This window comes from Phodopus roborovskii, unplaced genomic scaffold (assembly GCF_943737965.1).
Source record: "Phodopus roborovskii unplaced genomic scaffold, PHOROB, whole genome shotgun sequence".
In the NCBI taxonomy this organism is placed as follows: Eukaryota; Metazoa; Chordata; class Mammalia; order Rodentia; family Cricetidae; genus Phodopus; species Phodopus roborovskii.
This window is the reverse complement of record NW_026126448.1, coordinates 6,708,785-6,734,376: the sequence shown is the minus strand read 5'-3', so window position 1 is coordinate 6,734,376 and position 25,592 is coordinate 6,708,785. Positions and strand designations below refer to the sequence as shown.

Sequence of the window (25,592 nt, the reverse complement as noted above, 5' to 3'; positions counted from 1 at the left end):
GTTGGTTTTAGAATTTGAGTAATGACTATGCTTAGAATCTTAAAATTAAAGTCCTGTTATCTTCCACCAGGCCTGGTTTTGAGAATGAATAGTGTTGCCAAAATACCTACTTATTCTTAGCTCTTTAATTTACCAATTTGGGATCTGTAAGAGGCTTTCATCCAATCCCTTACCCCTTGCAACAGCTGTTTGTGTGCTGCCCCATGGCTCCTGGGTTAATAGTATTTCTGACACAGTGTGAGTTTTCAAGTTGGTATTTTTAATTTCAGCCAGAGCCTTTGCTGCTGCCAAGTCTGAGAGTAGGAGGGTACAGCTGATTTGTGGGGGAGGGTGCTTGTGACCATGAGGGAACATGGTGCTCTCTGGGTCTCTGATTTGCTGCAGGCTGAGTGTGAATGATGTCAGGCAGATCAGAGGACAGCTGATTCATTTGGGGACTGGAACTTTTCCCTCTCTTGGGCTCTTGATTTTTGTGAGGGGATTCTGACTGCCAATCTGGTTACTTTGTTTTTTGAAAAAAAAAAAAACCTCAATGTTACCCATGAGTTTTGAGAACCTTTTTAGGTTTTCATGGGCTAAAATGCCCCTTGTATGAGAGAAGTGTCTGCTGAGATTCCAGTGTGAGAGGCAGTTCTTGAGTAGGCAGGAGAATGATGAAACGGAGGCGAGAGAGACTGGGAGCACCGTGCCTACGGATTCAGTAAGGAGGTTGGGGTCTCTGACTCGAAACTGGCAGGTGTCAGAAAAAGAACTAATGCCAAGTTAACTCCTTCATTTGCTTGGATGAAGACTCTGCATGGGAAATGTCTGTTAGGAAGAGGGTGGAGCTGACTTTGTCAATTCAAGGTCAAAAGAGTGGTCCTTAGTAGCGACCTGTGTTTTTTTTCTTTTTTTCTTTTTGGATTCATATGTAGATGTAATTTTAGGAGTTCTTAGGTGCTTGGGGAATCTGGGTTAACAATAATCATAGTTTTCCCCTTGTCTTGAAAGCAAATTTGTAAAGTTATTATTAAAGTTGAAAATAAAAGTCTCAAGAATGAGAAAACAAAAACAAAAATGGAAATGAAAAGCATTCCTCCTTTGACTCAGGGTGTGGTGGGTTGTATTTCAACCCTTGGCCTATCAGCTCCTAACCTCAGGTCTCCCTTGCAGATCCAAGTGGGATCGTTTGCCTTAGACGGAAACTATGAGGTGAAGATTTTAAAGCTGAGAAATAAGGTGGTTTCTATTTTCAGGGTGGTTTCCTCAAGATTTGCTCGGGTTTATTTAGAAAAGAAGTGTTTGGAAAAATCATTGAGTAAGTCATGGATGAGGAAAGAATCCTAATGTCCATATTTCCTCAGTATGTTTGAGCCATGCCTTAAATCCCAGAGTGGAGGGAGCATACTGTCTTCCTGGGTATTAGTGCTTACAGTGACTTTTTGTAGGTTAAAGCCCTTATCATGCTCATTCCTTGAATTACTACTTCTACTAGTCCCTAGAAAATAGCACTCATTTGAATTCCAATTGCCATATTCATATACTTTAAAGAAAACAATAGCAAAAAACCCAAAACTTGATTTACCAGAGACTAGAGTAAAAAGATCACAAAAGGAAGCATAATCAATTGAAATAGTGTTTAAAGTCAATATGACTATCTAGCTGAGCATAAATTTTTAAATGGAGTTTGCAAACTTCCAAAAATATGCATGGTCAAGTTACAATCTATGAACATTGGTGCATTATATTGGGAGTCTTATATCAGTTTCAGAGATGAATTTGAAATAGAACCCTGATGGAGGGGCCAATAAGCATCCCCCCTTCCTTCCTTCCTTCCTTCCTTCCTTCCTTCCTTCCTTCCTTCCTTCCTTCCTTTTTTCCTTCCTTCCTTCCTTCCTTCAAGACAGGAATTTTTTTCGTGTGGCCCTGGCTGTCCTGGAAGTAACTCTGTAGATCAGCCTGCCTCAAACTTGGAGAGATCACCTGCCTTGGCTTCCCCTGTGTTGGTATTAAAGGCGTGTGCTACCACAACTGGCCACTGTTATTGTTACTCTCCACCCCCCCCCAACAATCCATTTTAGACTAAGTCCATTGTAGTACTTTAGGTATGCCTATAATTTATTTTATTCTTTTTGAGGCAGGGCCTTGCTATGTAGTTCAGGCTGGCTTTAAAACACATGATTTTCCTGTATCAGCCTCTTAAGCACTGAGGTTATAAACATGTACCACCATTTGAGGCACTATCTGTCCTTTTTAGACTACAGACCGTTGTATAATTTAGTTGCAGAGTAATAATTAGGAGCAAAATAAAAATGAGATTGTTTTTCCAGATTTTTATAATCCTGATAACATACATTGAAGTGACTAAGCCTCACATTATGTGATAAGATTTAAGACTGCCAAGTATGGTGATGGGTGCTTATAATCCAATTCCCTGGATACCACAAGATAGAGACCATCTTGAGCAACTCAAGGAGAAAGATTTAAAAATTAAGATTATTTTACAGGATAACAACAGAGTAGCTTATTGTAGGGTTTAGTGAATCCTAACATATATACAAGGGGAAAATATGTTACATTTGTGAAAATTCAGGTATGCCCATAATATTGGGGGGCACTATAATTTATTTTACTCTTTTGGGGCAGGGCCCTGCTATGTAGTCCAGGCTGGCTTTAAACTCATGATTTTCATGTATCAGCTGCCCAAGCACTGAGATTATAGACATGTACCATTTGAGGCACTATCTGTCCTCTGTAGGATACGTTTTAGTCTGTGTGCTGTTTGCCAACGTTGGTACTGGTATAGAATATCTGAGAATGATTTTTGACCAAATTTTTTTAAGCCTCTTGCTTAAATTTAGTAACTTAATTCACTTTGAATATGCTTCTTTTTGGTGGAGAAATTAACACTGACCCTGTTTTTTTGTTTTTTTTTTTTGTTTTTTTTTACTATGATACCTTGTCAGAATCTCTACTCTTTGCCGAGGAGCCGACGTAAATCAGCACATGTTCTCACCCTCATCGGCTCCAGCCCTCTCCCTGGCTAAAGTCCCATTTAGTGCTGATTGTGTGCTGTCTACTTCTCCTCTTGTCTTTTTCTTGAACCCTCAAGCCCACAGCAGTCCCTGCAGTCCCTGTTCCAGCCGCACACTGCAGTGGAGGTAAGGAAGCCTGCAATGAATTGATTGGATTATTGGCAGTTGCTTTTGATCTCATAGATAAAATCTGTACTTTGCTCCTTAGTAATGGGAAGACTTTGGTAAGAGGCTGTAAAAGTCCTTCATGGATCTCTGCTATATTCAAATTTTCTGAAGAAAGTATAGGGTAGTTTATTGGTAATAAGATATTTTTTGTGGGCATCCTAACCCTGTGACTGCGGTCACCTCATTACACATCCATCTTTTATATAGCACAAATATCTGTGTTATAGGGCCTAGAGAGGTGGATCAGCAGTTAAGAGCACTTGCTCATGTGGAGGATAAGGCTTTGATTCCCATCACCCACAACTGTAACACTAGTTCTAGGGGATCAAGTAGGCATATAGGCAGAAGATTTGGATAAATAAAGTAAAATAAATGAATCATTAAATACACACTCATACTTAAGAATAAAAAAAGGCCAAATGATTTATTCCAACTGATGGAAATAGCTCTCCTTCTTTTTCTTTATACTTTTCTTTTTATATATCCAGTGGTGTTTGAACATATGTTGTTAGGCACTGCATTAGGTACAGGAGACAAAGCAATGGCCACAAAATGGTGAAGTCCCTATCCTCAGAGAACTTACAAACAAACAAACAACAACAACAACAAAAGAAGTTGTCACAGAGCCCTGCTAAAGCTATTTACAGGAAGAATGTTGAAGCTTAGGCATATTACCTGTCATGGACTTGGTCTAGCTCAGTAGATCTCAACCTACCTAATGCTGTGTGTGACCCTTTAATACAGTTCCTTGGTTGGACATGGTGGAACACATCTTTTCTCCCAGAACAGAGAGGTAAAGGTAGGTGGGTCTCTGAGTTCGAGACCAGAGCAAGTTCAAGGATAGCCAGAGAAACCTTGTCTCAAAACACCACAAAAAATACAGTTCCTCATGTCATGGTGATCCCCAACCATAATATTATTTAGTTGCTACTTCATAGCTATGAGTTTGCTACTGTTAGAAATTGTAATGTAAATATCTGATATGCTGGATATCTGATGTGACCCCTGTGAAAGGGTGTTTGAACCCCATAGGTGTTGTGACCCACAGGTTGAGAACCGCTGGTCTAAGAGTTCCCTTCCTATGTGATTTGTACAACAGAGTTCCACAAAGCTGGTGTGTCATAAGCTAGATGGGGAATACTGTGAAATGAGATGTGAGGAGTAATGTGGAGCTGGTCAGATTAAGTGGAGCTTTGAAGGCCAGTGTATGCGTATTTGTTTTTATGCTGAGGTGAGTAGACACAAAATGTTTAAAGCACAAAAATTGATGGGTACAAAGGTTTCTCTGTGACAGGCATGGTGGCCCAATCCTGAAATCTTAGCACTTGGGAATCAGAAGCAAGGAAGGTCAGAAGTTCAAGGCAAACCTGGATACATAGTATGTGCATACAGGCCACCCTAGACTACATGAGACATGGTCTCAAAAGTAATTAAAAGAGAGTTAAGAGAGATGGCTCAGTGTGTAAAGGTACTTGCAGCCAGCCCTTATGACCTATGTTTAGCCCCCAGAACTCAGGCGGTGGAAGGAAAGAACTGACGCCTGAAAGTAGTTCAACATAGTCCTTTGACTGCCACAAATATGTAAAACAAAAAAGTATGTAAAATAAAAATCAAGTGTAAATAAAATTATCACTCTGATTATAATTAGAATGCTAGTGGTATTATCCAGGTTAAGATACCTTTGTTTGAACCTGTGATGGTGCAGGTGAAAAGTGATCAACTTTGGGAAATTATTTTTACTGTTTGTATTAGTGTAGTATACCTGTTTGAGAAGATTCGTGTACATGAGTGTGCAAATATGCATACATGAATGTGCACTTGGATTTGAAGGCCAGATTGAGGTATTGGGTGTCTGCTTCAACCATTCTCTTATATTTTAAGAAATAAGCTTAACCTCACTCAGATTCAGCTAAACTGGTTGGTGAGTGAATGAGTTCCAGTTATCTTCCTGCCTCCACCTTCCCAGCACTGGGATTGCAAGTGCATGTAGCCACTCCTGGCCTATGTATAGGTTGCTGGGGATCTAAACTCAGGTCCTCATGTTCACACAGTGAGTACTTTACCTATAGAACCATTTCCTTAGACCTAGTGTGTTATTTTAAGGGTATAATTGATAGGATTTGTTAAAGGAATCAGTGTGGGATTTAAGAAAAAGGAAGTTAGGGATGGCTAAAGATTTTGGATTCATTAACCAAAAACTGGAGTTAAGTAACAGATTTGAAAATTGCAAGATAGTTAGTTACATAGTCAATGAGTAAGAAGCAAAAATCTAGATAACAGGTAATATATTTAGAAATTAAGAGCATATTAGTGATTTATGTAATCATCTGTGAATTCCTGTTGATAGAAAATTAAGACATGTCAAAGGACAGAGTCAGCAGTGTGACTTTTAGAGGGTAGGGAGATAATGAACTAGCAGAGTAAAGACTGGGGAGTAACTGCTCAGCAAGAACCAAAAAGATATCTTGGAAGCCAACGGGGTAAAATTTTGTAAAAGGAAGGTTAATTAATGAAGATATATGTGCCAAGTTTTCTACTAGGAAAAAAAAAAAAAAGAAAGAAAGAAAGAAAAATGTGCCAGAGAAGTCAAAAGGCTAAGTAGTTTTTACTTACAGAGTATTCAGATTTAAATGACATGATTTGATTTTGGAGATCAAAATCTGCAGGTCTTGGGATAATGTTAGACATTGAACAATGCCAGGAGCTTGACCCTGTCTTTGAACACCTCTTCACGTGTGAGGTTGGCACAGACACTGATGCCTAATTTGGGTCTAGTTTTGGCACATGACTTGGATTAGTTAACTGTAGTTTTAGAACAGTATCATACATTAATAGGCATAATGAAAATATGAATCTGCTGGTTTGTTGGTAGACTTGTTTGCATGTTTGTTCACTATTCAGTGTAAAATACTAGTTTAATGTTTACAGAATATTTTTGTATTTCTTTAGTCTTAAGATTCTAGAATGTACTTATTAAGCCATTGGATCCTTTTAGGGATTACTTTTAATCTTTGGTGTAATCTGAACATATTTTGGAACTCATTTCCCCTTTTCTGAGTAGTAGTCTTGATTTCTATGCATTGTAAGTTTTTGCAATCAGATTGGTGGGAATGTGGAGTGTTGTGTCTGTGTGAGGTGGAGGAGTATGCCACCTCCTTATTTTCTTTCTGTGATTAGTACTCAGCTACAGCCAATTGTGCTTTGCCGATTTTCATAGTTTTTTCTGTAGCTGTCTTCCTTATGATACTCTGTCTTGAAAATTCTGGTCAACTTCTCCTTTCCAAATTCGGTCTCCTCAACTCAAGAGAGATTTTTGGGCTCTTTTGTGTATCCTTATAGAGTTAAGTGATCTTTCAGCCTCTGTGGTGTTATCTTTTTTGCACAAATAAAGCCTGTCTAGGGGTCAGAGAATGGAGCCTGCCAGTAGCTAATCATAGAGGTCTGGTGGTCTGTTCAGACAGACAGGAAGTGGTGTAGCTGGGCAGAAACAGGATATAAGCAGGGAGAAACAGGAAATTGCTCTCTTCTCTGCAGCGACCCTTATTAGATAAGGTATGCTGTGGCTTGCTCCTTCTCTCTGATCTCTCAGAATTCCCCTTATATCTGACTCTGGACTTTTATTATCTAGACCAATTAAGATCTCCCTTTTACAAGTCTCAGCCTCCTAAGTAGTTGAAAGGAAGTACAGCTGTATACCACCATACCTGGATGATTGTTGCTTGGCTTGTTGGTTGGCTGGATGGTATTAAAGACACAAAAGTTATTCTGATTAGTTTCCTCATCATCTTAGTATTCTTAATATTTGAGCTCATGTTTCTGATATGAGATAGTGATATTTGACCAACTCACACAATTGTTAAACCTAGTAGAAATGTACCAGGTTCTTTTTATTGTGTTTTATCATGCTTTATCAAGAAAAGCTGTGAAGCTGGACCAAGTGGTGCATGCCTATAAAATTTCCAGTTCTTGGGATGTGAAGCAGGATGATTGGAGTTCAAAGCCAGCTATGAGGCCTTGCTTAAAATGAAATAACATTAAAAAGAAAAAGCAAGAAAAGGTTAAGAAATAAAATTACCAAAGAATAAGAGTATGTGCTATTTGCTGAGATTTGTTTGTATTAAACATTTTTAAGTGCTTTATATGTATTGGTTGATTTGTCATCAGAGGATAAATAATGTAAGCAATAGATAACACAAAGTAGTGTTTGTTTCTCTGTTTAGTCACTTACCCACTTGTAAATTAACTGGAAATAAAAGTTTGTTATTAGCAACTTTGTGGGACACAGAAGTCAGTTTTTAATTACTACAGCTCTCTTGATTCACACTGAGGAATTTTGTTTGTTTTGTTCTTTTTTTGTTTTTCAAGTGTTTCTCTGGGTAGCCCCAACTGTCCTGAAACTAGCTCTGTAGACTGGGCTGGCCTCGAACTCACAGAGATTAACCTGGCTACAGCAAGAAATCTTTGTGAGAGTGATAATTGGTATTTGAAGGACTCTTTAAACCCCCCCCCCCACTGGAGGTTGGGGGGTGTTTTGAGACAGGGTTTCTCTGTAGCCTTGGAGCCTGTTCTGAAACTCGATTTGTAGACCAGGCTGGCCTCAAACTCAAGAGATAGCCTGTCTCTGCATTCTGAAGACTGGCATTAAAGGAGTACGCCACCACTGCCCAGTATTTGAAGGACTCTAGCTTTAGCTCACTCCCTGTTGCCTAGTAATTCCTTCCATACAGCATCTAACAACAGTCATCAACAGGTAGTTTCTTTCTGAAGCTTGCAGTGGTTGGTGCCATTTGGGTCCACCAGCACCTCCTGTACCACAGGTAGAAGAAACTTCCTATAGACTTACTTGGCAAAAAGATAGGTGCTCTTAGGGGCTTCCTACAAAATGAAGCAATTTTTGAAGCCTCTGTTTTGATAGTATCAAGATAATTTTCTAAAATTAATCTTCAAAGACAGTATTATCTTGATACCCAAACTGAGTAAAAATACAAAGAGAAAAGCACAGACAAATTTATTTGATGAACATAGATACAAAAAGAATGCAGTAAAACTCTTTCTTATATTTTGTTGTTTATAAGAGACACGGTCTCACTGTGTCACTTTATCTGGCCTGATGCCAGATATGATATGTAGACCAGGCTGGTCTCAAACTCATAGGAGGCTGTCTGTCTCAGCCTCCTACGTGCTGGGATTAAAGTTGTGTGCCACCATTCCTGGTTCACAATAAAATTTTTGTAAATTAAATGCAAGACCAGGTACCATGACCTAATTGTTTGCATTTTAGGGATCCAAGTTTGACTCAATATACAGAAGTTAAGAAATATAGTACAAAACATACATCAGGTTAAGATACAAAAACAAAACAAAAACATTTCAATAGCTGCAAGAAGAAAGCCTTTAACAAAGTTCCACATCCCTTCATGATAAAATCACTGAAGAAACTTTAAATAAAAGCCACATACTACTACATAATAAAGTCCACTCATGACATACCATTAGCCAACATTATACCAAACAGGAAAAAAATGGAAAGAAATTCCTCTAAAATGAGGAACAGCACAAGGTTATCCACTTTTTCTGTCTTTTTTTATGATATTTTTTTTATTTAAATTTGAAACAAGATTGTTTTACATGTCAATCCCAGTTACCTCACCCTCCCCTCTTCCCCTGTCCCCCCAACTCCCATCACTTTCTCTGTCTACCATTCAAAGTTTTAGCTTGTAACAGGAGAAAGTGATAAAGATATATGTATGTATGTATGTATGTATGTATGTATGTATGTATATATGGAAGTACAAGATCCCGTTTTTCTTTACTGTTCTCGTGTCTGCCTGCCTGCCTGTGTGTGTTGCATATGTGTGCTGCATATGTGCCATGGCACACATATATTTAGAACAAAACAAAGAAAATGCAATACAGACTACATGTAGCCCACTAAAGCCAAGACACTATGTGCCCCTTTACAGAACAAGCTTAGACCCTCCCTCATACCTAATGTATTCAAGGATCAGTTTCTGAATAGTACATACTTCCTATGCACATTTTATAGTTATGAAATATACATTTAAGCCAGTAAATTCATAAATACTGTCACTGACTCATAATGTTAATTCATATTTCAGCTACTGTCCCAGTAAACTCTTAAAGCACAAAGATCTAATCCAGTATAACCCAAAAAAGTAAAAGAAATGAGAATAAAAATAGATAAGTAGGATTATAATGAAAAAGCTACAGGCTGAGTAGTGGTGGTGCACGCCTTTAAACCTAGTGCTGTGGTGGCAGAGGCAGGTGGCTGGATCTCAGTGAGTGTGAGGCCTGGTCTACAAATCGAGTTTCAGGACAGTCACACAGAGAAACCCTGTCTTGAAAAACAAAACCAAAAAGCAAAAAAGCTTCTATATAGCACAGAAAACAATTCAATTAGAATAATAAGGGAAAATTATATAATAAAAGAGTGATAAAAACTATACAAGAGGTGGACTGGAGAGATGGCTCAGAGGTTAAGAGCATTGACTACTCTTCCAGAGGTCCTGAGTTCAATTCCCAGCAACCACATAGTTAAGCACAACCATCTATAATGAGATTTGATGGCCTCTTCTGGTATGCAGGCAAACAAGTTGACAGAACACTATACAGGATAAATAAACACATTTTAAAAACCTGAGGAATGGTAACAACTTCAGAGTTTAAAAAGAGAGAGAGAGAGAGAGAGAGAGAGAGAGAGAGAGAGAGAGAGAGAGAGAGAGAGAGAGATGCATGAGTGTAACAAGTACTGTTTTTCCAGCCCGCCGCCTGGTCTTTTCCTGCCACCGCGCCAGCCCCAAATAATACACAGAGACTCTGTATTTGATACAATGCTGTTGGCCCGGTTACTTGTTTCTTATCGGCTAGCTCTGCTTTTAATTATTAACCCATTTCTGCTGATCTATGTATATTCATATGGCCTTCTCTTACCGGGGAGGCGGCTGGCGTCCAGCTCTCTCCAGACTCTCCATCCTGACTCCTCCTTACTACTTCCTATTTCCTCCTTGTCTCCTAGTCCCTCCTATCTTCCTTTCCTATTGGCCAACAGTGCTTTATTATTAACCAGTATGAGAAACATATACAGAATGACATCTCCCATCACATGAGGAAGCTGGGCAGTGGTAGTGCATGCCTTTATCCCAGCACTTGGCAGCAGAGGCAGGTGGATCTCTGTGTGTTCCAGGCCAACCTGGTCTACAGAGTGTGTTCCAGAAAGCCAGGGCTACACAGGACTGTCCAAAACAGTCCCCACAAAACAAACAAAAACTCCACTGCAGCCAGCTATTTGATAGAACATTCATCTATTCATGCTTGCTAATCATTACAATTAGATTCAGGTAAGAATGTCATCCACTCAGTGACACAGGCTTCATTTTTATACCATTATCATGAAGTTAACCTTGATGATCTGAATAAGGTAATACATGCTTGTTTTCAGTGTTGTTACCTTAAAATACTTTTAAACTTTTAAACAGTTTTTAAAATTATGTTTTAATGTATTTGGGTTGAGCACTCATGTCACAACAAATTTGTGGATGTCAGAGGTCAACTTGGGGAAGTTGGTTCTGGCTTTCTCTACCTTGTTGGTTCTAGAAATGGAATTCAGATCATTATTAGACTGAGCAGCAAACCCTTCTATCCAAGGAACCATCTTACCAGCACTTTTAAATCTCTTCTTAATTGACAAATATTTTATGAAATTGTTTTCCTAAGCCCCTATTCCTTATCAAATTTTTAATATTTAAATTATTTTCCATCACAATTTGACCCATTGAGTTGGTGATGTCATCCAGTGATTGAGTGGTTTGCCTATCATGTTTAATGCTCTGGTTTTGAAACCCAGAATCAGTGAAAGGTGATAGATTAGATAATAGATGGATAGATAGATAGATAGATAGATAGATAGATAGATAGATAGATGTGCATACATACATAGACACATAGCTACATAAATAGATACATAGAATAATAATAACTTTACCCACTGATTTTTATTGTTCTGTGATGATTACATTGCTTGGGTTGCTAAATAGTACTTTAGAAAACTTTCTCCTTTTCTTATTCACTTAACTATATCACATGAATTTAATAGCTTCCTACTTTACTCAATGTGGTATAATTTGTTTTTTAAAATATTTTTAATTTTTTATTTTACACATGTAGGTGTATGTTTTGCCTGTGTTTTAATCTGTGTGCCACATGAGTGCTGTACCCATATATGCCAAAAGAGGGTGTTGAATCCCCCAGGAACTGGCATTACAGACTATTGTTAACTATTATGTAGGTGCTGGGAATCTGATGTAACTGCAAACCATCTTGTTGCAAGCACTTCCCTGTCAGCTTGGTCCCATGGCCACATCAATCCCAAAATAACACACAGAGATGCTGTATTAGATATAAAGCAGTTGGCCTGTTACTAGCGTTTCTTACTGGCTAGCCCTGTTTTTAATATTAACCCATTCCTATCAATCTCAGTGTTTCCACGTAGTCTTACTGGAGAGAGAGAGAATCTGGACCTCTTATTCTTCTCAAAGCCTACATCTTGCCTCCTGTCTACTACATCTCCTAGATCCTCCTTGTCTCCTAGACCTATCTGCCTTGCTTTCCTCTAGGCCAATAGTGCTTCATTAACCAATAAGATAAACATATTTACAGAATGGCATCTCCCATCATCTCCTCTTTTCTGTCTAAATGAAAGGAAGGGCTTTAACTTTAACATAGTGAAATTGCATATGACAAAACAGTTATCAAATAAGGACTATAGTTAACAATATTAGTCCATTAACATTTAGCAAGATTTAAAGAAATATTCCATCATCTATCCTATCTTTGTGAGTCTAAAGTCTTATATGTAACTTATCTTTAATCTTAAGGAAAACTATAACCATAACTATCTGTCTTCAACTCCATCAAAGACCACAGAAGGATAATATATAAACTCTAGGACAGAGACATCTGGCTGCCTGGACAGTCACCCAAAGTTCTTCTGTAATGTTTCATTTTCAGCCCATAGGCCATAGTGTGTCTGGCAGACTCCTCAACAAAGCAGGAAACTTTAAACTGTCCACTTGTATTGGCAGTTTGTCAGTCCCTTTTCTCTGTGTCCTGCAGGCTGTCTGGCAGACTCTTCCATGAAGCAGGAATCCTGTAGCAATGTCCATCTTGTTTCAGCAGTCACTTTTCTGTGGATCCTGCATGCTCAGTTTATACAGCATGAAATCAAATAGTCCAGCCAAGAGCAGTTTCTTGCCCAAATGGCTAGTCTTGCCATATTGGGAGTAAACTGCATAACGAGTTTTGTCAATGTCCATCTTCCTTTCTGATGCAGGCGGTGTTGCCAGGAGTAGTTGTGCCTCGCTGTCAAGAAAAGCCCTTAAACCATTTTAAATGGCATATTCTGTAGGTCTTTGAAAGGTTTGAAGAATGCCTATCCATTTGAAATATATCTCTATCTGTAAAAACCTAACAAACCTAACTGTAAGTTTTAACTATTACAGGTAACTATAATTTGTACTTAATTATACATTACATTTTTAAATGGGCTCTATAAACACAATACTTAAGAGGAGAGATATACATATCACAAAATTGACCTTAAATTTGTATCAATAAATGAAAATCCGTTCCAAAACAAAGTATTCATCTCTGTACCATAATCCCCTTTTACTTTTTAAGAAGAGATTGGTTGTGATCATTAACCATTTATAACCAACCCCATTTAAATGAGAACAAACATTTAGGATTTTTGGTGTTGTTCTTTGTAACCTGTATGGTTTTTCCGCCTGCCGCCGCTGGTCTTGTCCTGCTGCCGGGCCAGCCCCAAATAATACACAGAGACTCTATATTTGATACAATACTGTTGGGCCGGTTACTTGTTTCTTATCGGCTAGCTCTGCTTTTAATTATTAACCCATTTCTGCTGATCTATGTATTTTCACATGGCCTTCTCTTACCGGGGAGGCGGCTGGCGTCCAGCTCTCTCCTGACTCTCCATCTTGACTCCCTTTACTACTTCCTCTTCCTCCTTGTCTCCTAGTCCCTCCTATCCTCCTTTCCTATTGGCCAACAGTGCTTTATTATTAACCAGTATGAAAAACATATACAGAATGACATCTCCCATCATCTCCTCTTTTCTGTCTAAATAAAAAGAAGGGTTTTAACCTTAACATAGCTAAATATATAACACAACAGTTATCAAATAAGAATCACAGTTAACAATATTTAGTTCATTAACATTTATCAAGATTTAAGAAACTATTTCATCATCTATTACATCTTTGTGAGTCTAAAGTCCTATATGTAACTTATCTTTAAACCTAACTAAGGAAAACTATAACCATAACTATTTGTCTTCAACTCCTTGAAAGACCACAGAAGGATAGTATATAAACTATAGAAATGACAGAGACAACTCACTGCCTGGTCACCCGAAGTTCTTTTGTAATCTTCCATCTTTAGCCCATAGGCCATAGTGTGTCTGGCAGACACTTCAGCAAAGCAGGAAACTTTAAACTGTCATCTTGGCAGTTTGTCAGTCACTTTTTTTGTGTCCTGTAGACTGTCTGGCGGACTCTTCCATGAAGCAGAACTCTGTAGCAATGTCCATCTTGAATCAGCAGTTACTTTTTTGTGGGTCCTGCATGTCCAGTTTATATAGAACAAAGTCAAACAGTCCAGACAAGAGCAGTATCTTGTCCAAATGGCTAGTCTTGCCATATTGGAAGCAAACTTCATAATGGGGATCCTAAGGAGACAAATATACAAGACTGCTTGACCTTGCCAAGTCAGGGTAAGACAGCCATTCTATTTCCCTGCTGTTGTTGTGGTCTGTCAAGTTCTCTTGGCCTTAGCCAAATCTGGGTGTACCAACGTCGCTGTGAGACCTAGGGTGACTGTTCAGGTGGCTTGCTGTTTCTGTCCTTGCTGCACCTTTTGGAAGTTGTCCATCCGCATTTCCTGTCTACTCTAGTATTGTTAATTTCCTTCTCAGGTCTTGATGAGGTTGAAGATTAAACTATCACAACTATTATTCTCTCTTCCTAGTTAGATATATTAGGTACTAGACTTACATTTTCCAGCTTAGGACAACTCTATTGTAAACTCCATTATGCCCTCACCCTAGGACTAGATATGTAGGTCATTTTGTTCTCGATTCTCCTTTTCTTAGAGCACACTTGTTATTCACTGTTTTGTATATAGTTTTGTATTAAGCCTAAATCTTTTCTTTAGACTAAAAGGGGAATTGTAGTGAGGTAGTCCTTCTGTAGCACTGACCACGCCCATTGGGGGGTGGAGCGATGGGTGGAGGTGACCTGAGGAAGGAGGTCGGAGGGGGCCAGGAAGGCGCTCTCTCTTTCTGGCGTGACTCGGACAGGAGAGGATCGGGTTGAATTTCCTGGTGTTCATCTGTCTAGGTTGTAAGTTATTTCTCCCTGAATAAACATCTATTCGGCCTATTTGTTTATCCTGATCCTTATTTACCGCAATATCTCTTTCCAAACTGCTTCCTGCTGGTTGAGGATGCTGTTTTGGGGATCTCAAGAAGATCCAGAAATTCTGTTTGTAGTGGTCTGCAAGGCTGCCTTGACTCAGCTGTTTTGAATATTGGATCACCTGTGACATTGTTTCAGGGGGTCTTACTTGATCAAATCATATTAGTGTGGAAGGAATCCACAGCTTTTCACTTTCTGTGGAAATAAAAATAGAAATTCTTTTCCTCAGTCCTTAAACTTAAATTTGAAGTCAAGTCATTTTTAAAATAGATAAGTTGGATTAATTTAGTAACATTGATAATTGTGTGTTTTAGCAGTTATTGTTCCCTCTTTAACAATTGAGCAATTTAAAGACAACACAATAGCATTACAGTATCCAGACTCTCTGTGTACTTTCCATCTTCACGAGGCTTTTTTATTACTCTATTTCTTCTACTTCTGTTTTTTCATTTTATGAGACGGGGTTTCTCCGTGTGCTTTTGCCTGTCCTGGGGTTAATGCTGTACACAAGGTTGGCCTTGAAATCATGGAAATCTGCTTGCCTCTGACTCCTGAGTGCTGGGGGTACACCATCATATGCAGCTACTCTCTATTTTTTTTTTTAACCACTTTATCCTGTTTCATTTTTCTTCCAAACCCACATATATTTTAAATACACTCTAAACCTTTAGAGTTTTCCTTTATCTGAATCTGTCTTTACTGTAAATCTTTACCCTTTTCTGGCCACGAGTCTTTTATCTGCTAAACAACACCATGAGGTAGAGAAAGGGACAGTGGTGGGGGGGGGGGCGGCGGCTGGCGTTTACCACCATCCTGTGGTCTATGCTGCCATCAAGCCTCATGCTGCCAGCTTGGAGATGTGGTCACTGCTTTGCCAGCTCTGTATACACCATTCAGTTGTTTTTAGGCCCTCTTTAAAGAGCCCTGTGGGTTTTTTGCATCTTAGGCCCAGTCAGGAAACTTTCCTTAAAGGAGCCTCAAGAGTCTCTGTCTAGCAAAACAGAGCCCAACCAAGAACAATGCTTCTACCAAGAAGCCTTGTTTTTGTCTGTTCTTTTGTTTCTAAAATCCTTATTTAAGCTTTTGTCAAGTTTTAAGTGGAAGTTCTTAGTACTCATGTTGTAGGAGCCAGCCTGGTCCCAGAGCCACATCAGTCCCAAAATAACACAGAGAATAGTTATAAAGCCGTTGGCAAATAGCTAGAGCTTCTTATTGGCTAGATCTCTTTTAATTATTAACCCATTTCTATCAATCTAATTGTTTCCACGTGGTCTTATCTTACCAGAGAGAGGGTCCAGACCCCTTACTCCTCTCACGTCCTACATCTTGACTCCTCTCTACATCTCCCAGAATCCTCCCTGTCTCTAGTTTCACCTGTCTTCCCTTCCTATAGGCCAACAGTGCTTTATTCATTAACCAATAAGAGAAACATATTTACAGAATGATATCTCCCATCACCGTCTCTCGGTCCCATAATCTGTTACTATCCTTATATGTGCTGGTGCTGAAGTTACACCATTTGTTCCAAAGGTGTTTCTTTATGTTGGCCTCTGTCCTTTTGAAATATATTATATATCAAGTATATATATGATAGACATGTCATTCTTGTGAAAACTTCCTTTTTTGGTCCCATAAAGTATTCCTGTTTAGTTTATCTCTTACCTTCTCTTTTCTAACCCTGGATTTAACTATTTCTATCTAATGTATAGTTCTTGTGGTTAGAGAATGTTATTTAAAAGAACTTGCTGATACTTATTATGTACACTGTTTTAGGTAATGCATGCATGTATTACACATATCTTAAAACTCTTGGCTTACTTGATATCTCTGCTTTCAATTCTAGCTCATTCTAGCTTTTTTGTAGTTTCTGTTTTATAATTCATTCATTCTTTCTTTCTTTTGCTAATGAGAACCTTGACTACAGTTATCCTCATTATTGTTACTTTTTTTTCTTCACTTTACAATGAATCTCTGTACCCTCTGACCATATGTGGGTACAAAAGCTTTCCTTACCTTGTTGATTTCCTACACTTCATGACACACCAATACCACTATTTTCTTTAAGTAGATAACACCTCAGCATCTCTTACTACCTACCCTGACCCATATGACCACCACACATCTTATGTTTTGTTTTGTTGGTTTTTGATTTTTCAAGACATGTTTTCTCAGTCATTATGGAGCTAGTCCTGGAACTTGCTTTGTAGGCCAGGCAGGCCTTGAACTCACAGAAATCCATTTGCCTCCTAAGTGTTGGGATTAAAAGTGTGCACTACCACTGCTTGGCTATTTTCTAAACTTAATTATTGAGGGAGGGAAGGAGGAAGGGAGGGAGGAAGGAAGAAAGGAAAGAAGGGAAAGAAAAAGAATTAAGAAGACCACTAATGTACCACAAGTAAGTTGGGGATGTGGCTCAGGGGTACAGGGTTTCAAGAAAAATAGGTTTTTAAGATATAATTTGCATGTTATATAACACACCAAGTATAAGTAATGTGGTAGTTTTTACATTTAGAGAAATAGACAGTTGTGTAGAATGTTTCCTTTTCTTGGGAATTTCCCTTTTACCCATTTGTATTTAATCTTTGTGTTTGTGTTAGTCTTACCCCTAGGCAGCAGATGACCTGATATTTTATTTTGAAACTGGATTTCACTATTTAGTCTTAGCTGGCCTGGAGCTCACCATGTAGACCAAAGCTGGGTTTGATTTATAGAGATCTGTCTGTTTCTGGAGTGCTAGGATTGAAGACATGTATTTGAACATTTCACATACATTTTATTGTTCTAGTGTTTCAATTCTAGCTTCTTTAATTTGAGTTACATGTTTTTACAGTTTAATCATTATTCCCTTTTTGCTATCACTTTTTTTGTTTTTGTTTATTATTTATTTATTTTTGAGATAGGGTTTCTCTGTGTAATAGCACTGGCTATCTAGGCTGGCCTCAAACTCAAGAGATCCACCTGCCTCTGCCCCACGATTGCTGGGACTAAAGGTGTGCGCCACCACTGCCCAGCCATTATTCCCTTTTTCAATAGATAGTATTTTGTTCAGTCACCAGGTGATAGACATTTGGATTGTTTCCAGTTAGAACTATTACACATAATTACATACGCTGTTTCTGTGACCATTTGTATATATCTTTTTATGTCTTTTCTCCCTCCTTTCCAGACTAGTTCCCTATCTTAAAAACAAAGTTTATCCTGCCATCATAAAGTGTGTTAGGGAGGGGATGGAATGCACGAGGGTGAGGATGCCTGTAGAGGGCTATTTTGGATGGCAGATCCCCTGGAGCTGAAGATACCTGATATGGGTGCTGGGAACCAAATGGTTATTCTCTGTAAGCACTCATAACTGCTGAGCCATCTTTCTGGCCCCTGTCAGAAAGAGGATGAAGAGGCTAATTAAACAAGCATCTCTAATGGATAGCTTAATTCAAGGAGAGATGCCACTAGCCTTGGAGAAAAGGAATTTGGGGCTTATAATAGAGGCCTTCCCTCTAGATTCTCTGATTGGGTATCCTGGGGAGTGGGGAGGACTCTGGCTACCTGTTGCTATGGAAATATATTAATTTGTTTACATTAGAAAAATTAGCTTGCAGCAGAGGCAGGCAGATCTCTTGAGTGCAGGGGGACAGGCAGGGCTGTGCAGGGAAGCAGTGCCTTGAAAAAGGAAAAAGAAAAATTGACCTTGCTAGAGACACTATTTCTGAGTGACAGGAATATCTCTTGGAGAAGAGATAGACATAATTCCTAACAAATTTTTTAATTTGTATAGTTTGTCAGAAGATGATAATTGTTCCTAGGAAGTGAAGATAAAGGAGAGTAAATCCTATTGCCATTTAGTGAAATGGGGAAGGTAGCATTTGAATAGTTTTAAAGGAGTACAGAGGTTTTTTTTTTTTTTTTTTTTTTTGCCATGTTTGCTGGAAAAGGTCATTCTAGGAAAAAGGGAACCATTAGTTAACATATCAGATCTATTTAGAATCAATAGCCTTTTGTGCAGAAGAGTGAAGTTGTATAATTTATACTTTAAAGAGGTCATTAGTGTCCTTCTTGTGTTAGGAATAAAGTAGAAGTAGGAAAAGAGGATAAATGAGAGGGGGGGTGGGAGAAGTAATCTGTGTAAGAAATAGAATGCATTGGTGATAATTATTACTATGTGGTGTTTAAGTAAACCTCCCATAATTTTCTACTATGCACATATCTTGGTCTTAACAAGGACATCATTTTGGTTATTACATCATCTCTGTTATTACTATAAAACAGTGTCTGGAAATGGTTGGCCTGAAATTGCTCTGGGTTCTCTATCTTGTTTACACGGAATGAAACAGAAGTGGTCTTTTCCTGACCCTAAAGTAACTAGCCAAGTGCTCAAACAGAAACTAGACCTCTGGGATTGGAAACTTGGAGATGCTTAAGGAATCTGCTGAGCATCCTGTCTACATTGTGCTGCTTCCACAGTCCATTGAGATGGCCACAGTGAGGCATGTGAGATGAAATGCCAGGCCTCACTCTACTGACCAGATTTTTGTAGTTAGCAGCAGAGCATCAGCTCAGTGAACTTTCAGGTTACTTGCCATCAGTTGAGTTAGTATTCCTGACTCTCAGACACCAAGTACCTTCTCCTCATTGAGATGAAAGAATGAAGTCTTGATCCTCTTCTGATCCTGGGGAAACAGCTAGAGCCTCTTGAAAGGGAAAAGTTATCCAGTTCCTTGTTTTGGGTCTTAGCTGATCCTGGCATCTGTACCAGAGTATTTGACCTTTCTTCTCCCTCTTGTAGCTGTTAACAGATTAGCCAAGTGAGATTATGTGTACCTTTGTTAAAAGGCATGTGGCCTAGAAATATGATCTTTGGTGTTCTATATTTTATTTCAAAGTTAAAGAAGCAAATGTAGTTCATATTAATATATTCATCCCTTGTTTCATGGGATTTTCATTTTATACATAGTAAGTTTAAATGTAATAATTTGATTTACATATAACAGGTAATTACATACTGCCTTTATTTAGTCCTTATTGCAAATCATAATCATTAATTTATTCATTTAGTAAACATTTGAGAGCCTATCTTAACATTGTTCTAGGCCTTTAGCAACATGAAATAAGCATCGCAAACATAAAAGTCACTATCCTCTAGAGTTTCAGAGTCTAATTGCAAAACAGACAGCAAAATGGATGAGTAAAATAATAATGTTAAGTACTGTGGAGAAAACTTTATCAGGAAAGGAGGGTAGAGTTTGGGAGGGGTACAGTTTTAAATGAAATGCTTAGGACAGTGGTCTCAACTTGTGGGTTGTGACCCCTTTCACAGGGGTCACCTAAGGCCATCAGAAAATAGTTATTTACAAATTGTAGTTCATAACAATAGCAAAATTACAGTTATGAAGTAGCAACAAAAATAATTCTATGGTTGGAGTTACCACAACACCAGAAATTAAAGGGCCGCAGCATTAGGAAAGTTGAGAACCACTGGCTTAGATGGAAATTCACTAAGAATGTATTTAACAAAGACCTGAAGGAGGTATGCAATCAAACCCTGGTGCTCTCTGGTGAAAACATAAGCAAAGGTAATGTCACTTGTAGTAGCCTTGAAGTATTGATTTATTTTTCATATTTATCCATTTTGTGAGTCAACAATTCCTTCCTTGCTATTGCTGTGCTGAGTAATCTTTCACTGAGTAAAATGGTTTGTGTACTATGATTTATCTTTCAGGCAGCAGTAGGTCTGAGTTGTTATTTTGTTTTGTTTGGCTGTCACAAATAATATTGTTGAGTTCTGCTGTTTCATCCTTATTGATAATCTCTGCTTAATTGATAATACATAGTTTAGAACATTGATACATAATGTAATTATTGGTTTAGCTTGGATTAGTATTACTATCTATTGTCTAACATTAGCTTTCTGTTTAGTTCAACTGTATAATTCCATTTTGTTTGTTTGTTTGTTTGTTTTTGTTTTTTGAGACAGGGTTTCTCTGTAGCTTTGGAGCCTGTCCCAGAACTTGTTTTGTAGACCAGGCTAGATTCAACTCACAAAGGTCCACATCCTTCAAGTGCTGGGATTAAAGGCATGTGCCATCACCACCTGGCTTCAACTGTAATTTTTGAGTCCTGTTTTGACTTTTTTCATTAAACAATTTTTTAATTGCATTTACTATTTTGTGTAAGCCATGTGTAATTGTGTCATAGCATACATATGAAGGAGGTCAGAGGACAACTTTTAAGAGTTAGTTCTTTCCTTTCACTATGAAACCCATGCATGGATTGAACTCTGGTGTCCTCATGGTTAGCCATGGCAGCAAAGCACTTTTGCCCACTGAGTCATCTCACCAGCTCTCTTCAAATTTTTTTTTTTAATATTTTGTATTTATAGTACAACAAAAATGTACTTTGTGATTGTTGACCCTCATACCATGTCATATTTAATATAAGAGCTTCAAAGCAGCATATCTATATTTCTTCTCTCCAAGTTAATGATAATTCCTTTTAAAAATATTCTTTAAGGTGCTGGAGAGATGGCTCAGTGGTTAAGAGCACTGCCTGCTCTTCCAGAGAACTAGGGTTCAATTCCCAGCACGCACAGGGCAGCTCACAACTGTCTATAATTATCTATAAGTATCTGACAACCTCACAGGGACATATGTGCGGGGAAATACCAATGCACATGAAATAAAAATAAGTCACTAAAAAATTAAAAGCTGTTCTTTAAAATTATTCTAAAAGGAACATGAGACTTAGAATTTATGCATGTTTCTAGTGGCTTCTTTTTGTAATTATCCAGATTTGCATCTGCTATCACTTTCCTTTGACCTAAGGAGTTCAATTTACTGTTTGTTTATTTGGTTTAATTTATTTTTGAGAAATGTTTCCCACACATATTTGTGTGTGTCTATAATGGCTCAGGTGCACAGGTTCCTTCAGAGGCCTAAAGAAGGCACTGGATTTCACTTGGAGCTAGAGTTACAGGTATTTAAAACCACCTGTGTGCTGGGAATGAACTCAGAACCTTGGGAAGGATAGCAAGTGCTGTCTCACCAGGAGGGACCTTGTCATATAGCCCAGACTGCCTATAACTTGTGATCCTTTCTTCTTTCTGGCGGTACAAGTTTTTTAGGTTATCAGAGAAAAAGCCCAGTCCACAAAAGCAGGAATAAGAAATAGGAATTCACTAAACTGAAAAGCTCCTGCATGTAAGGAGTACGGTTTTTCCGCCCGCCGCCTGGTCTTGTCCCGCCACCGCACCAGCCCCAATTAACACACCAAGACTCTGTATTTGATATAATTCTGTTGGCCAGGTACTTGTTTCTTATTGGCTAGCTCTGTCTGAAGTATTAACCCATTTCTCCTGATCTATGTATTTCTCTTACCGGGGAGCCGGCCTGCATACTGCTTTCTCCAGGCTCTCCATCTTGACCCCTCCTTACTACTTCCTATTTCCTCCTTGTCTCCTAGTCCCGCCTATCTTCCTTTCCTATTGGCCAACAGTGCTTTATTCATTAACCAGCATGAGAAACATTTCAGAATGACATCTCCCATCATCTGCATAGCAAAGAGAGTAGTCCACCATGTTGAGTTTTTCTAAAGTCTATCTATCATGTGTTCAATGAAAGGCAACGTTGGCATATGAGGGAAAATTGGATGTACTATTTGAGGATAATGTGTGAATTAGTATTAGTATCCAATAGTATTTAAGCATAGTGTTAAGCCCCAAATGTGGAACCTGAATCATCACCATGAGACCTACTCCCATGCAAAAGCAAAGAGCCTTTATTTGCAAGTTAACTCGGGTCCCTCAGTCTATGTCTGGAGGTGGTGGAGCAGTCACAGGAGCAGAGCAGAGAGACCTGAGCACTGAGGGAAGGGGGTTTATATAGTGGCCAGGCAGGAGGGCGGGGTGTCGGGAATGCCAAACCTGCCTAGCTACGGACTTGGGATTGGTTCAGTTCCTCCAAAACTGCATGGTTACAGCAGTTGGCTCAAGCCTGAACTGAGCTTATTTGCTGCCCTGGATCTAGGGGAATTCCACGCCTTCTGGATGGTGATTGGCTGCCCCCATGAAGTGGTGGGAACTCCCTGCCTAGGGGCCTGAGGAGATTCCAAACCCAGAGAGAATTCCAAGACTGCTGGCCTTGCATTGGTTAGTTTTGAGTCAGGGACAAAGATGGCTCCTACTCTAGGACCTTGGGAGAGTTTCTTTTGCATGTCGCGAATCCAGGGGCCAGGTGTGCTCCTTTGACGCTAGTTTCAGAGTTAGTGTGTTTTTCCTGGTTGTATTCTCAGGGATAAAGTGTCTCTTTTGCTGGCTCAGGTCCCAAATCCAGGGTGTGTTTCTTTTTTTACTAGGTTGGGGCTTGGGGCCAAACAGTTTAGGGTCTGTGTAGAGGCTGCAGATCAGGGATTTTCTGGAGCCTGGGTCTCTCGCATAGTAAATATCTTCTTTCTCTATACCTGTACTATTCCCTGGGATCTTGTACCTCTGTCTTTCAGAACATTCAGATCTCTGTTCAAACCTCTTCTCAGGAGTCAAACCTTCCCTGGGTACAACTGTTCCCACTGCCAGGACAGTCTTATTTCCTTTTTCTTTCTCCCCTCTTCACCACTTTTCCCTCGTTCTCTTTTTCCCGTTTTCTCTTTTTTTCCTTGGGTCTGTTTACTCCTCACTTCCTTCCTGGCACCTGGAACAGTACCTAGTATGTAAAAGGTGGTCTACTCAGTTAAACTTATTTCGATTATTGTCCATGGCAAATTTCCCTGATGCCTCTTTCTTTCTTTTCCTTCCTTCCTTCCTTTCTTTCTTTCTTTCTTTCTTTCTTTCTTTCTTTCTTTCTTTCTTTTCTTTCTTTTAAAGATGAACTCATTAGTAAGTAATACTAACAACCTGCACATGAAACTTGCAGACTTCTAACCTCATGGAATCCAAACTCATCAACTTTTTCTAAGACTTTTTCACTGTATGCAGCCTCTAACCTTTCCTGGCTGTCTGGGATCATCATCCAGGACTCTTGCATGATTACTGGCTGCTTTTAAATGACATGGTTTTCACCATCTTCAGCTTTCTTTCTTTCTTTTCAGACTTTTTGTCGTGTTAGGTTGTTTATTTTTCATTTATATTTTCATTGACCATACAGGTCTTGATTTTTGTTCTGCCTCATGAGTACCCTGTCAACTATTGGTGGGTTCAGGTGGATGGTCCATGGCTAGCAGGGGAAACCGAGTTCTTTATGCCTTTTATATTTGTTTTTGTTTTTCTTAGGTTTTGAATGTTGCTTTCTGGTGTCTTTAAAAGATGAGCTGACTTTCAAATGCATTTTAAGATTCTTTTTAGTAACAAATACAGCTTAAAATGGCTTTTCATCATGATCTGGTTTTCTCTGACCATAGGAAAAACAAAGCCATTGTTAACTTGTAAGAAAATTCAGTTTTACTGAATTGTCAACTCCAAAATGAGGATGTTAGGTAATTCATCAATTAACTATTTGTAAAAATAACAATTTAACATTTTGTGTTAAATGGCCTTATTTTTTTTTTAATAACAAAACATTGAATTTGTGATGTAAAATTGGGGTCTTTTGTGTATTTGTTTAGTAATTTATGCTGAGGGCCAAACTCAGGGCTTTGCATGTGCTTGACAAGTATCCTATACTAACCTAGATAAAATAATATTTTGACATGTTTAATTCCAGATTTTAAGTTTACAATTTAGGGCAAGGTTATTGACCTTAGAGATGTTCATGGGTTTCTTCCAGAAGCAAACTTAATTAAACTAAATTAAACTTAATTTAGGGCAAGGTTATTGCCCTTAGAGATGTTCACGGGTTTCTTCCGGAAGCAAACAGGGAAAATGCTAGTCATGACAATAGTCAGGTCTGTGACAAAAATTATTCCAAAGTAGAATACACTGAATTATGAAGTCTGAGTGTTTGACATAGTAATTGCTGAGCAATGAAGTTTAAAGCATTATATTGCTCAACCCAGGGAGTCATGCTACTCAGGTGCCTCCATAATCTACCACTTAAGGCCATGGACAAGGTTATAACTGACATTTTGTTTTTATTGCAGTTGTCGGACAAGTAACCGCAAGAGTTTGATTGTAACTTCTAGCACATCACCTACACTACCACGGCCACACTCCCCACTCCATGGCCACACAGGTAAGTGCTTACAGGTTATTAAAAAGTTTAATAAAACATATCCGCAGATACCAGATTCCTTTCCTATTTCTCACATTGTGGATTCAGCATATAGAGTTCATAGACTTTCTTTCTGTGTGAGAATTTGTACAGTGGACTTTTGACCCTTATGTCTTCTTTGCCCTTACAACATTCCTTCTGATCTTGTACATCTTTTGAAGCCACTTGTGTCTTTTGATGACAAACCAAATTATAGGTACCACTAAAGTCCACTCAGTGGTGAGCCAGTGAGTTGTACTGGGGTACTTGCAGACACAGAAATGGCTCAAAGGTAGCTACATCACCAAAGCCCACCCCAGCACAGGTGACAGCTCACAAAGGCTGGGATCCCAGAGCACACTGGATAACCTGTAGACAACTCAGCAGGTTTGAAAGTATAGTTTCCAAGTGATTTAGCTTGTGTAAACCCCTTCTAGGCAGCTTTTTGCTTCATTTTAGGCAGCTGGTATGGTCTCAGAATCTTCTTTGTAGCTTTACTAGTTTAAGAGTAATTTTTTATAGCTTAGCTTTGTTTGAGGGACTCTCAGCTTTTATTGTTTACTCTGGCAGGGAGGGCTCTAGTGGATCTAGTCAGTTTTAGGGACTTCCTGAAGCTATTTTGAGTTGTTTATGTTCCTACTCTTAATCTTCCCTACAGGCTGTAATGTTTTGATCTCGGAGAAAACTTAAACCACACCTATCATGCCCAAGAATTAGGTCAATAAGAC

The 25,592-nt window shown here is 38.8% G+C and overlaps 1 protein-coding gene across 9 annotated transcripts in view; it reads left to right on the top strand.

The window, feature by feature from the left end:
* The window catches only part of Mast2 (microtubule associated serine/threonine kinase 2), a 142,409-nt gene that overhangs the window by 57,572 nt on the left and 59,245 nt on the right, over window positions 1-25,592 (top strand). For 4 of the 9 annotated variants that reach the window (XM_051188520.1, XM_051188519.1, XM_051188518.1 and 1 more), the window contains 2 exons: window positions 2,946-3,140; window positions 24,755-24,846. In XM_051188520.1, coding sequence (XP_051044477.1) covers window positions 2,946-3,140; window positions 24,755-24,846 — 287 coding nt within the window. Of the gene's footprint in view, window positions 1-557; window positions 701-2,945; window positions 3,141-24,754; window positions 24,847-25,592 lie in introns of those variants that run through there. The other 5 variants (XM_051188524.1, XM_051188523.1, XM_051188521.1 and 2 more) reach the window with 2 other exon arrangements.